Genomic DNA, 14066 nt, shown 5'->3' with positions numbered 1-14066 from the left:
AGGGAAATTGGGAGTTAAGGGGATGATTTTAGTAATATCTAAAATAAGTAGAAATAACATTAAGCTACATTTCAATTTCTTCGCTTGAGGAAAGCTAACAGTTTTTCCATTCGACTGTTTTTGATTTTTATGACTGTTGAATTTTATACTTAGCATATGATAAATATATTGTAACTAACTATAGTTTCCGTGTAGGCTGAAGTTTTGTTTAGTAGGCTTTACATTTTACTAGCTTAATGCTGTGTTTCAATACACATTTTAATGCCTTGATTTTAGGAGGGGGGTGGTAAGTTGGAAAGCTAATATACCAAATTTAAATGTAATGATTTTTTTTAAAACCTTAATTCTTGTAAACCATAACATTATATATATTTTGTGCAGTTTATTTTTCCTGTTACTTAGACCTTTCCTTATTTCAACAAATTTGACTGTCTTCTTTCTCCACTGATTTAATAGGAGGCGATCCTTTGGGACAGTTTGCTATTGAAAATATACAGAATGAATGGAAGGTCTATGTGAAGAAACCTCTAGACAGGGAAAAAAGGGACAATTATCTTCTGACCATCACAGCAACTGATGGGACCTTCTCATCGAAAGCCATCGTCGAGGTGAAAGTTCTGGATGCAAATGACAACAGTCCAGTCTGTGAAAAGGTAGGCGCTTCTTTCTATGTTATGGATTTCGATTTCTTTCTTAACCCTTTCGGTAGGACTGTCATGTGGTGCTGGGTTTAATTCAGATGAGTTTCATTTTATAACCTCTTACTGTTCAAGCAGAGGTGAGTGTTCAGTGGAGCAAGAGTGGGATTAGCTCTGGAACTATTTGGGGGAATTGCTAAGTAGCTTAAAAATCTCATTCAAAAATACTGTAAATTATGGGCAGGATTCCAGTTGTGTTTAACTCTAAAAATGCTTTGTGAAGTTTTCATTCCCTTTCTTGGGGGATGAGATTATTCTGGGGAGACGCCTGAGCAGTAGTTCATCTACAAAGCTCCATTTTGCTGTAACAAGTCGGTTTGGGGGCACTTGTTCTTCCACACCGCAGAGAAACTAAGAGGTCCCTGAGGGTGCTCTTGCGGCTCTGAGCCCATTTACTAGGAGAACAAATAGAGGGAGGAGCTGTTCCCGTCCGGGGCTGCGGGGGGAGGCCTGGAGCAGCTATGGGATGAGAGCAGCTCAGCCTTGGGGAGGTGCTGCTTGGATAAGCAAGGGAATTGGGACTCTGTCCTAGGGAACAGAGGGACTCGGCGTCCGTTTATATTTGAGTGGTGGGGTTGACGTGAACGAGGAGTTCCTTACAGATGAGTTTGGTGGGATCGTGTGAATGTAGGTGAGCACGCGGGAGAGCGTGGGGTAGGAGGGTAGGCAGAGGCGGCCGAAGGAAAGAAAGGACAAGTTGGTGCCCTTGGTGCTGCCCACATGGGACGGCATGGCACACGTGTCGAATCAGGATTGACTCTGCTGCTTCCTACAGGAGTGAGAGGGAGAGACACCGGGGATACGCGCATGGGGTGGAGTTGGTCTAAGATGAAGCGTGTCGTCTTCCAGTTCAGACTTGCTGTAAGGTAACGGGACGTTCAGTTGAATAGGTTTTGTCGATGTTTAGAGATGGCAGGACTGAAGGTGGAGATTCGGGACAGATGTAAACTTGGCAGTTTCTTTGGAGAACTGATAGTGGAATCCCCTTGAGAGGATAACAACAAAAAGGGACAGAGCATCCATAGGGGAGTTTCCTATGGAGGAGGGAGGGAGAAGCAGAGGCGGGCGGAGGACGACACCAGGGCAGCCTTCCTGAGCGCGCAGGAGAGGGTTGTTCGGAGGCGGGACAGCGAGTGGAGGTTTCGCGGCCAAGCAGATGAGTGAGATGTGGAGCAGGACTTTGGGACTCGGAGACTGGCTTGGGGACTGTGGACTCTGTGTCCTGATGTGGTTGGGTGCCCGGCTGCAGGGAGGGTGTGTGTGAATAGGCACATCGATTTGGCCGGTGAAGAAAGAGGAGCGTCTGAGGAGGAAGAGTGGTGGATTAAGGGAAGGCTGGGGAGAGGGGGGGACAGTGGTCCTGCGGAGGGACAGGGGAACCGGAGCAGTGCTGCAGCTGTGGAAGGGACAGAGCCGTTCTCCAGAAAGATCGGTGCCATCAGGAGGGAAGGGAAGCTCCAGAGGAATGAGGAGTTCAGTCCACATGCAGACATTGGGCAGCAGTATTTTGTGTGGGTGGGTGGTGGAGGGGTGGAGGATGTCTGTGTCTTACAGAAGATAAATGTGTTTTTTTCTTTTCTTTTTTTTTTTTTTAAAAGCACTTGGCATATTACTTGGAAACCTTGTCATCTTTGGGAATAATAAATTTAGACATTAGATCATTTGAAATCATCAGTATTGCAAAATAGCCTCTTTCATGAGCCATAAAATGCCGTTTACCTAAAACTGAGCTCACATTAAGAAAAAAAAAGAGTCAACAATATCTTGACCTGTTTGTCTTACGTTTTGGTTTATGGCAGGAGTTGCTAATTAGTTGGAAGTGGAACTAACCGTTTGTTTTGTTTGAGTCCCCTCAGCTGGGTGGGGAGAGCAGGGAAGCGCAAGAGCCCCCACCCCGGGAGCCTTGGGGATTCTTTGTTTTCCCCCATGACATGGCGATCACTGATGTCTCAACTGCAATTACATCTGGTCATGTGTTAGGAAGGATTGCAAATAATAAATTTCCTGTACTGAAAAGTAGACATGATGTAACAGGCATGTACTCTCCAATTTTTGGTTAAATATAGAATACTACTTACATTTTCTTCTAAGAACTTAAACGTGAACCCAACTCAAAGACGTCGAGTATTCAGAATTCTGTAGGTAAATGTCAGACTTTCAGTGATACAGAGGAGTCGTTACCTGTTACGTGACTCCGTTTTGTTTTAAATATATTTTATAAGAAAAATAGTTTTCAGAGCTCCTTGGATTTTAAATTCCATCATTTCCCATGTTTTCTGTGATCAGAGTTAAATGATTTTTTTTTCCTGTTATTCCCTTGGCAGTCGTGTTAACCCCTAATGTTTTATATTCACGATATTGCTTAAAATCTTTGTAGACTTTATACTCGGACACGGTTCCAGAAGATGCCTCTCCTGGGAAGCTGATCCTGCAGGTGTCTGCTACAGATGCAGACATCCGCTCCAACGCCGAGATTACTTACACATTGCTTGGTCCAGGTGCAGAAAAATTCAGACTAAACCCAGACACAGGTAAAGATGGGGCTCGGGGCACTTAAAATTAACTGTGTCCCCATAAAGTCATATCATATATGTGACATAAATTTTGAAACTAGGTTTTGTTCCTATAAAATTTACTCTGATACTACAAAATTGGCATCTTTTAGAAATCTACACAGCACTTTGCTGTATAAAATTTGGGGTGAGATTAAAAAACAAACAAACATGACCTACTCCTTGAACCAAGGATTTAAAATTTAGGTTAATATCAGCTTTTTTTTAAAATTGTTCAGAAATGTAAGTATATCTCAAACTTTCTGCTTCATCCATTTTGTATATAGTTTGTTTTCTTCAATTCATGGGCATAAATTAATTCAGCATACTCCTTAAAATGAGTAATAGTATTCTGTTTGTATTTAAATCTTTAAGATTGTTTTTCCTCTTATAGTTTATATTTTGTTAGAATTACAGTTTTCTGGCAGCTCCACCCCCAGAACTAATTGCAAACATATGAGGCTATGAGTCAATTTAAAAATATGTTAAATTTGGTAAATTAGGTAGCACTTTTTTTCCCTCTCTCTCTCTCCTGTTTTTGTGACATTAGATATAATCTGAGAGGCCCTAGCCTCGAAGTCTTCGTGACTTGAAGAGCTGACAGCCGGCGGGGTCTGGAAGCCTGGCTCTCACTGGGCCCCGCAGCTGTTGACGCCTGTCACTGATACAGCTGTGGCCCCCCGATTCTGTCATCCTCGGAGAAAAGGGGAAGAAATAATAAGCGTTTGCAGGTCACATCTTACATTTCAAGTGAATCCATGTATGTTTGTTTGTTTTTAGGTGAACTGAAAACATCAGCCCCTCTTGATCGTGAGGAGCAAGCAGTTTATAACCTTCTGGTCAAGGCCACAGACGGAGGGGGGAGATCCTGTCAAGCTACTCTTGTGCTCACGTTGGAAGACGTGAATGATAATGCCCCTGAATTCTCCGCCGACCCGTACACCATCACTGTGTTTGAGAACACCGAGCCTGGGACGCTGCTGACCAGGGTGCAGGCCACTGACGCAGACTCAGGTACGGTCTGGCTGATGCTTTTTGCCTTGAAGCCATGCTTGAAGATCGTAGGAACCTCTGTGCAAAACACATCCCCAATTCAGTCTCTTTAACTTATCTTACCTTAGGCTTATCGAATAACTCATTGTTATATTAATTTCTCAGCATTAAAAGTGGAATGAAACCTTTAGAATAATGACTTCATTTTTAATGAATATTTGAAGTCCCAAAATTGTGCCCCATGTACTTACTATTGTAAGACATCTGTGGTGTCCCTAAAATTATGGTTAGTGACTATATTAACTGATTTTCATATCCATTTGAATTAAGTGAAGTGTTATTTTGTAAATAAACCATTAGTGACATAGAGATTTTAATGTGGAAATAGAACAGAAGCAAATGTTACATTGGTGTAGTATTACAGACCTTTCACAATTTTTATGGAGAGTATAATCCTCTAGGATACTTACTTATGACATTTCCATAGCAGAGAATAAAAATAATTTCTTGAGTCATCCTGGTACTGAAGAATTAGAGCAATAACAAAAATGTCACTTTTCAGACCTTTGACACGGACTAATAGACTTCATTGTAAAAGAGCTGCTGGGTGTTCTAGCATACATTCCTGTTAAAAAGCCAGATAACTATGAAATCTTATTTAAGTTAGTAAATTGTTAATGAAAACATTTGCTTTTTAAAGATGAGAGTCATAAGAACATCTAAATAATGTTTTCTCAAAAAAATAATTTGTTTAAATTTCTCAAAACAAAACAATCTGACATGATGTCGTGTGTCACCAGGACTGAATCGGAAGATCTCCTACTCACTGATTAACTCTGCTGATGGGCAGTTCTCCATTAATGAGTTATCTGGAATCATTCAGTTAGAGAAGCCCTTGGATAGAGAACAGCAGGCAGTGTACAGCCTGACTCTGAAAGCTATAGATCAAGGTTTGCCAAGGAGGTTGACTGCCACGGGCACTGTCGTCGTGTCAGTGTTGGACATAAATGACAACCCACCTGTGTTTGAATACCGTGAATATGGTGCCACCGTGTCTGAGGACGTTCTCATCGGAACGGAAGTTCTTCAGGTGTATGCGGCCAGTCGGGATATCGAAGCAAATGCAGAAATCACCTACTCGATAATGAGCGGAAACGAACATGGGAAATTCAGCATCGATTCTAGAACAGGTAACCTACGCTGTGAATGAGAGGACGCCCTCTATTCTGCCCCCGAGGCTACGTTGCCCAGCACCTGACCTGATTCACAGCGACAGATCAGAAATCGGCAGTAGCTACTCTAATAAGATAAAACTCGAGCTTTCTTTGTGTTGTTACTTTAAGTGGGATTCAAAGTGGTTTAGAACTTTAAGCGGAAAATTAAAGTATCACACTCTAGTAATGCAGTCAAGATGTCAGGTGTAGTAAATAAGTAAAGATGAAGAGTGGACGATGGAAGAGGACCTTGCGTAATGGCTCCTTGTTCACACCCATATTGAGCCCACACGAAAGTAGCTGCTTCAGCCAAACAGTGGTTTCGACCTCCTTGATCTTAGTTTCTGTAGGGGGCGTCTGATAATTCATTAAAATTGACGTCTTCATTATGCTCGTTATATAGAATAGGGACATACTCTGCATCAAACTGAATGGCTATCGACAAGGTCAAGAGTCGTAGGAGGTATTGACTCTTGGTGCGTAAACACTTCTGTTGTCTTGTTAACCTGTCGTCTAAAACAGCTGTAAGTCTTCGAACCTTGTAAAAAGTCACTCCATTCACAACATGTTTGTGTGTGACTATTTCAGATGAAGAGTAGGCATGTGATGATGCTATTTTAAAACACTTTTAATGCATATCATAGAATTACTATTTCTAGGGCTCCTTTATAGGGTGGATTATAAAGAAGGGTGTTAAAGGAATTGTTAAAAAGGGATTCTTTTTTAGTGACAGGATGTAAATAATTATTCTGGAGATATGTATTTTTAAAAAAGTATATTTCTGGGGCGCCTGAGTGGCACAGCGGTTAAGCGTCTGCCTTCGGCTCAGGGTGTGATCCTGGAGTTCTGGGATCCAGCCCCACATCAGGCTCCTCCACTGTGAGCCTGCTTCTTCCTCTCCCACTCCCCCTGCTTGTGTTCTCTCTCTCGCTGGCTGTCTCTATCCTGTCGAATAAATAAATAAAATCTTAAAAAAAAATACATTTCTATAAAAGAAAAGCAATGAGAAGGGAAAGGAAAATAAAAGCCAAAGAGTAGAATTCTTCTGTTTCCTTTTGTGTTATTAGAGGGATATCTGTAGTAAACTGTGGTTTGGAAGAGAGAAGAAATATAATTTTTCTAGTGGGATGTGGGTAGTGTTGACCGCGGAAGCAATTTAAATATCACAGAGAAATAAGGATCCAGGGATGGGCAAATTCATAATTTGTAATCGCTGAATAAAAAATTAGAAAACCCACATAAATAAGCAAACTTTTGAAGCAGAAATGGTTTAGAAGTGTGTTTCCGTCACAGGAGGAGGAGGAAGTAGTGGCATTAAAAGTCCTGGAAGTCACTTTGCTTTTCCATCCAGGGGCCATATTCGTCATTGAGAATCTGGATTATGAAAGCTCTCGTGAATATTACCTGACTGTCGAGGCCGCGGACGGAGGCACGCCTTCATTAAGTGATGTTGCAACTGTGAGCATTAACGTGACTGACATCAACGACAACTCCCCTGTGTTCAGCCAGGACACCTACACGGCAGTGATCAGTGAGGATGCCCTTCTCGAGCAGTCTGTCATCACGGTGTGTATTTTCTCCCCTACCGTGTTCTTCTTCTGGATCTTTGCAGGAAATTTCAGGGGGATCAATCCAGTTTTTGTTGTGGCCTTACTCGAAAATAATGGGAAGATGTGGAAATGTCTTTCTTATCCCAACCGATTACTGACTCTGTTACAAATTACTGCCGTATAACGGCTAGCTGTTGATATCAGAAATCGGCTTAGTAGACTCCCACCCCTTCCTCAGCCGTCTCCTAATGTCTCATGTTTTCTAGGTTATGGCTGATGACGCCGATGGACCTTCAAACAGCCACATCCGCTATTCAATTATAGACGGTAACCAAGGAAGTCCATTTACAATTGACCCTACCAGGGGAGAAGTGAAAGTGACCAAGCTTCTAGACCGGGAAACGGTACGTGCAAACGTTTGGCTTACATTGCTTACAAATTACCAACACAGTACATAGAAGTTTCTGTGCTCACATCTGTCACACGATGGGAAGTACCAGAAGGGTAGACCCAGCCTGTTCAGGCAAGGTACAAACACTTGAAAAGCAGTTCCAGTAGGAAAATCTCAAGAATATGAGAGACGTGTTTCATACAGATAGAAGTTTGGGTAATAAAAGTTTATCTTCAGGAGGAAACTACTCTGGGCTCCAGTGTTTGGAGGCACTTCATGGAGCTCCTTACTAGGTTTTCAATAGTAGCAGAGAGTCAGAAAACCATAGTCGTTGAGAGAAGGGGAGTCCCCATGAGGAACAGAGGCGTGGGAAAGGAGGACGTGGTATACATTTAGGTGATTGTCTTGGGTTGTATTCGAGGAATCCTACCCAGAAGTGAGGCACACGGTAGAAAGGTGTGCGAGGAACAGATCAGAGGCCCAGGCCGGATGCTGCAGGCCGCCCGGAGTGAGTGAGCAGTTGCGAGCTTGGGTGTAACTCTCCCAGGCAGGTCGGTGGGAGGGTGGGTGCCGTCGGAGGTGTGAGCGGTGGCCAGCGTAGTGAGCCGCCGGCAAGGTGGGCAGACCAGCGCCTGTCACTGTGCCGTGAGGCAACAAGAGCCGGCTGGGCGGTGCCGTGACGAGTGAGCGAGAAGACAAACGCAGAGACTTCGTGAAGGAGAAATCGGAGTCCGCAAGGCTCAGATAGGGCCCTGCATAGGAAGCAGTTGGCGTCTGAGATATGGGCACGCTCCCGGCTGGCTGTGGCTGGGGACAGCCCTCCGAGGGGGCCAGGGCATCGTGAGGCCATCGGCTCTGCCCTGGGGCAGGTGGTGGTCTCTGTGGGGTTTGATGCATTGCGTTTTAGAGGAGAGTGGTGTGTGCGAGGAAAATTTTTCAGCCAGTATTTGGAGATTGTACTCAGACTTTAGGGACTTGAAAGCTGGAAATATGGATACGGCACAGGCCTCTGGAGCTGATGGTAGAGGCGGTCTGAGGGAGACGGACAAACGTGAGCAGCCCGAGAGAGGAAAGCCGGGCTGCACCTCTGTCCCTCCACTCACACACTCGCGCTCAGGGAGCTGCCTGGAGAGGTCACGAAGTCCAGAAGTGAACTGAAAGGACAGTGGTGATAACAGTGTAGTTTCAGAACACTAATGGGTAAAGCTGCGATGAGAGGAATTTGGGGAGATGGTGCTGAGCTACCTCATTCCAGTCTCAGTTCTTCCATTCCTTTTGCGAGCTGTTACTTTTGAGCAGGCACTTTGCAAGAGCTTAGGAGGCACGACTGGGGGGCTTAAGGCTGCCGTGCTGCTGGCCGAACAAAATGGAGTGTGTGACTGATGCGCTCGTCAGCCCCTTTAACGCACTGCTGTCCGGTGTGACGGCGTGGGGTGTGTCCCAAGCCGTTTGCCCTTTTCCACTGGAACATCTTGCAGGACTCATGTTCTGCAGAACATACTCTGGGATTTAGCTCACTTTCTGGCATCTTCCACCTCTCCTCCTGGAGGAGAGAGCTTCACAGGGGACTGCCGTCAAACGATGCAGTTTCCTTTGTGTGGGGGTCACGAAGAACGCATCCTGAGGGGTTTGGACAGCTGACTATGATCTGAGTAGAAGTGAGGGGGGAAGGTGATCTGGAGTGTCTTGAGACGTTAAAGATGAGGAAGCACTGGGGGCTGGAAGACCACTCCTCGGCTTCCGGCTGACAGTCCCATCGGGGCCTTAGAGAAAGCTGCCATCCCTGTTACTACGAAAGCAACAGCCTTCGAGCCCTGTTAACATTTTTCTCATTGTTTGTACTACTTCTCTGTCATAATTTCCATTAATCTGCAAGTATTTAAAGTGAGAATGCTTTCATGGAATGAGTATGTCTAGAGAGAGAGTCTAGAGAATCCAGCCACCATTGGTAACTTTCTGTTGAGCGCATACGTTCCATATTTGCAGCGTGCTTGTTTGTAGGTTGGGAAATTGCCCACATACCAGACACCAGACGTGAGGACTGTTCCTCAGATCTGCCCTTCCAGGCTGTCAGTCTGCTTCTGACGAAACCCTGTGTGAAGTGGACATGTGTTCTCTTTGTCTTGTGTCTGAAAAGATTTCAGGTTACACACTCACCGTTCAGGCGTCTGATAACGGCAGTCCGCCCAGGGTCAACACGACTACCGTGAACATCGACGTGTCCGATGTCAACGACAACGCTCCAGTCTTCTCCAAGGGAAACTACAGTGTCATTATCCAGGTAATCTTGGGGGGGGGGGGTGCCCAAGGGTTCATCGAACACATTCCTTTTGAAATGAGCTCTTCTATTGACTTCAGTTGTTCGTTTGAAATACCTTTCTTTTCCAAAGACTGCTTTTTAGAAAAATGGAAAGAGCAAACTGAGTCCATCAATACTAAGAGATGAGCATTTTCAAGATACAGCCAAGCTTTTCTCTCTCCTTTTTGTGCTTTGCTTTTTAAGACGGTCTCACTGGCTTAATCCTTCATCTGCTTTTCTGCTGTCCTGTGTTTGAGTGGCATCAGAGAATCTAATCACCTCTTCCCTTTTCCTCCTCCCGCACGCCATCCCTCTCGCACTGCCGCTCCCTGTGCATCTTCTCTTACATGTGCCCTTTCCAAGCCCCCAACTTTCCCCTTCACCCCTTTCTCCTCCCCATCACTGCTCCCCCACCCCTACCACCTCTTCTTTCTCTACTGTCCAATGGAACACAGCAAAGCTTTGTTTTGTGCATACTTCATTCACGTTGTTGAAAACCTGCCTGTGTCTCTTACTGTGTAGATTTGGTTTGGTTGAAAGTCGTGTGTGTTTTGCTTCTTGAACCCTGCAGGAAAATAAGCCGGTGGGTTTCAGCGTACTGCAGCTGGTCGTGAGCGACAAGGACTCCTCGCACAACGGCCCCCCCTTCTTCTTCACTGTTGTGAGTGGGAATGACGACGGGGCCTTCGAAGTGAACCAGCAGGGCGTCCTCCTGACGTCAGCTGCCATAAAGAGGAAGGTGAAAGATCATTACCTACTGCATGTTAAGGTATGAACGTCTTTATGATTTTATTGTGGATTCCTAGAGGAGAGCTCCTTTGGTGGCTGTCTTCTTGTATGTAAACAGCTTACATTTCATGAGAAAACAAAATGAATAGAATTGTGGTCTTCCTTTTTGTTTTTTGCCATACCTTTCGTTTTTATCCCAGTGCACTTTGAGGGGTCTCATTTATTCATTTGTTTATCATAGACCTTGATGGAGCCAACCTTTATATGAGTTAGCGAAGGGCTATGAAGAAGTATTTATTCTTTTCCTTGACAGGCTTCTTATGGAGAAATAAGTATCTAGCAATTGGTAATTTTTTAAAACGTGAACAATGTAAATATATTTTTATTAAGAAGTTGTAAACAATGACATAGACAAAGGTGTTTTTTTTTTTCTTTAATTTTCTCACAGGTGGCAGATAATGGAAAGCCTCCGTTGTCATCTTTGACATATATTGACATCAGGATCATTGAGGAGAGCATCTATCCCCCTGCAATCTTACCACTAGAGATTTTCATCACTGCTTTTGGAGAGGAATACTCAGGGGGCGTCATTGGGAAGATTCATGCAACAGACCAAGACGTGTATGACACTTTAACCTACAGTCTGGATCCCCAAATGGACCAGCTCTTCTCTGTTTCCAGCACCGGGGGTAAGCTGATAGCCCACAAAAAGCTAGACGTAGGGCAGTACCTTCTCAACGTCAGCGTCACCGATGGGAAATTTACGACGGTGGCGGACATCACCGTGCACATCCGACAGATAACCCAAGAGATGCTGAACCACACCATTGCTGTCCGCTTCGCCAACCTCACCCCGGAAGAGTTTGTTGGTGACTACTGGCGCAACTTCCAGCGGGCTCTACGGAACATCTTGGGTGTGAGGAGGAGCGACATACAGATCGTCAGTCTGCAGCCCTCTGAACCTCAGCCACATCTGGATGTCTTGCTTTTCGTAGAGAAATCAGGTAGTGCCCAGGGTTCAACCAAACAATTCCTGCACAAGGTTAATTCCTCCGTGACCGATATTGAGGATATCATTGGTGTTAGGATACTGGATGTCTTCCAGAAGCTCTGTGCAGGACTGGATTGCCCGTGGAAATTCTGTGACGAGAAGGTAACCGTGGATGAAAACGTTATGTCAACGCACAGCACGGCCAGACTGAGTTTTGTGACCCCGCGCCACCACAGGGCAGCCGTGTGTCTCTGCAAAGGTAACACACGTAGATGAAAGCAGATCATTTCACGTGCAGCCTTTGAAGCCTACACAGTAACGATCATTGTCTTGAAATTCCTGTTAATTAGCTTTTCCCTTCCCTCTTTTTTTTTTTTTTTTTTTAAACAAAGAGGGAAAATGCCCACTTGTCCATCACGGATGTGAAGACAGTCCGTGCCCTGAGGGATCTGAGTGCGTCACTGATCCCGGAGAGGACAGGTACACCTGCGTCTGCCCGGGTGGCAAGTTCGGTCAGTGCCCAGGTGAGAGTTCAGTGATGAAGCACGCTTCTGCTTTTAAAAGTCACTTTCATTGTTTCTTGCCATCGTTTTCTTTATTGGAGTTGACAGATGTACAGCGTATTTATTACAAGTCAAGCTTGCAAAGAATCGAGAGCAGTAGTCCCTTTTCCTTCTTCTTTGTAACAGCTCAGCCCTGCATCACTCGTGACGCTCTTCCTTCTCTGTGACGGTGCTCATGGCAACACACAGCCCATATGTACACATTCCCACATTCTCTTCACCAAAAAGAAGACTAAAAAGTTACCACATCTCACGGAGTCTGCTGCTTACTTTCCCCAAGTCCGTGCCTGTAAACCTAATGCTTCTGAGCGGCTGTACCGTGGCTTAGTCAACATCATCCTTATTTATAGAGCTTGAGGTTGTAAAGGTGTCTTCTTGTGTTAAAAACGAATCCTTTTCTACACTTCATCATGCTGAGGCACTGAGGAATAGACCGGATTGTTGAGTCATTCCGTGGTACTCCTGAAACTAATAAAACACCGTATGTTAATTATACCCTTATTTATTGGTGCTTTCTAAAGCTAGGATTTACTGTGTCAAAGATTAACTACATTGTTAATTTCTGAACATACCGTTATGTTAGCCTCCCAGAAAGTTATACCCGTCCCTTTCTTGCAGTCAGGTGCGGCTGCCTCACTCCCCGTTCTCTTGCCAATATAAGGTTCTCAATTAAAAAACAAATTCCCCCACGCAGTGGGCATGAAGTGATACCTAGTTATTTTAGTTTGCATTGCTCCAGCTTCTTGTGGAAGTTTTATTCATTCCTACCAGCATTTCCTCTCTTGGACTGGCCTGTTCGTATCTGCTTGCTTGTTCCAGTTGTTTGTCTGTTTCTTGTTTTCAGTGTGCAGAACATTCTCAGAACATTCTGTGTGCTGTGAGTGTGAGCGTTATCTCCATCCCACTATTACTGGTGTTTTGATTTGTATTTCTTGTCATTTTGAAATTTAATTTTTGTCGGTTCTGTGTAATTTTACATAACCATTTCCACCTCTGGAGAGTGATACTATTTTCATCATTTTTGGAGACTAGGGAATATATTTTTGCTTGAAAAGTTTGCCCAAACCACCTGAGGCTGTGTAAATATTTTTCTCAATGGTCTTCTAATAATTTTATATTGAACATTTTTATATTTAGATCTTTCATTGTTTTAGAATCCATTTCTCTCTGATACAGTAGTCCAGTTCTCTTCCAAAAGAAAATCCAGTTATGCTGTGCTTTTTATTAAAGCACATAGATATTTTCCATTGAATTGAATTTTATAATGTTGCAACCTTAAATAAAAACTTGGATCAGTACTGGGGGGAAGTCTCACTTTCATATGTACGCTTCAGCTTGGTCCCGATTTATGTTCTCCTCTGTGATTCACAGGGACTTCTTCTGTGACATTTACTGGAAACAGCTTTGTGAAATACCGTCTGATGGAAAATGAAAACAAACTGGAGATGAAGCTGACCATGAGGCTCCGGACGTACTCGGCTCACGCAGTTGTGATGTACGCACGCGGGACCGACTACAGCATCTTGGAGGTACGTTTTTGTACCTGAAGACTTGAAAAATACCAAATTCCGTTTTATGTTCATGTCCATTTTTGAGAAAAAAAAAAAAATCAAGGGAAATGGCTTTATTCCACACTTCAGTAGTGCCCTGATCTCTGTAAGTTTTAGACTTTGGGGCTAAAAAGCCCTTTAGGCTCTGCCGTAGTGTAGAGATTGACTTGTTTCTCACACCTCTTTTAGGTCATGTGACAGTTAACATTCAAACTCGAAGTGGTAATACATCTTATTAATGTTATATGGAGAGTTTATAGAGAGCATTCATAAGTGCTTATAAGGGGTAATTTTCTTTTTTTTTTTTTTAATGCATGATTCACTTTTGATTTTACCTGATGCTATTTTTGGTTGTTATTTCAGTGAACAGTAATTGTGGGTGATTTCCATGATGTTTTTTGGAGGTGCAGCTGGCCTCCAGCCTGTGTCGGGTCCGTGGGCACTGTGTGCAGTGATGGGCGAGCGTGTGTTCTGCCGCGCTCCAGTGCAGTCGCTAAGCGCACCTCTCCTTTGGACGTGTGGTCAGAGTTCCTCAC

General features: G+C 44.1%; 1 protein-coding gene across 4 annotated transcripts in view; it reads left to right on the top strand.

Moving 5' to 3' along the window:
- Positions 1-14066, top strand: part of FAT1 (FAT atypical cadherin 1) — a 123423-nt gene that overhangs the window by 97465 nt on the left and 11892 nt on the right. For all 4 annotated transcript variants that reach the window (XM_045785744.2, XM_045785740.2, XM_045785741.2 and 1 more), the window contains exons 11-21: positions 457-653; positions 3076-3229; positions 4031-4264; positions 5044-5433; positions 6809-7023; positions 7274-7411; positions 9536-9679; positions 10269-10466; positions 10875-11676; positions 11810-11941; positions 13352-13509. In XM_045785744.2, coding sequence (XP_045641700.2) covers positions 457-653; positions 3076-3229; positions 4031-4264; positions 5044-5433; positions 6809-7023; positions 7274-7411; positions 9536-9679; positions 10269-10466; positions 10875-11676; positions 11810-11941; positions 13352-13509 — 2762 coding nt within the window. The remainder of the gene's footprint in view (positions 1-456; positions 654-3075; positions 3230-4030; positions 4265-5043; positions 5434-6808; positions 7024-7273; positions 7412-9535; positions 9680-10268; positions 10467-10874; positions 11677-11809; positions 11942-13351; positions 13510-14066) is intronic.

Source organism: Ursus americanus, chromosome 27 (assembly GCF_024610735.1).
Source record: "Ursus americanus isolate L20-20 chromosome 27, mUrsAme1.1.p, whole genome shotgun sequence".
NCBI lineage: Eukaryota > Metazoa > Chordata > Mammalia > Carnivora > Ursidae > Ursus > Ursus americanus.
Note: the sequence above shows the minus strand (reverse complement) of the source record. Positions and strands in the feature narration are given on the sequence as shown.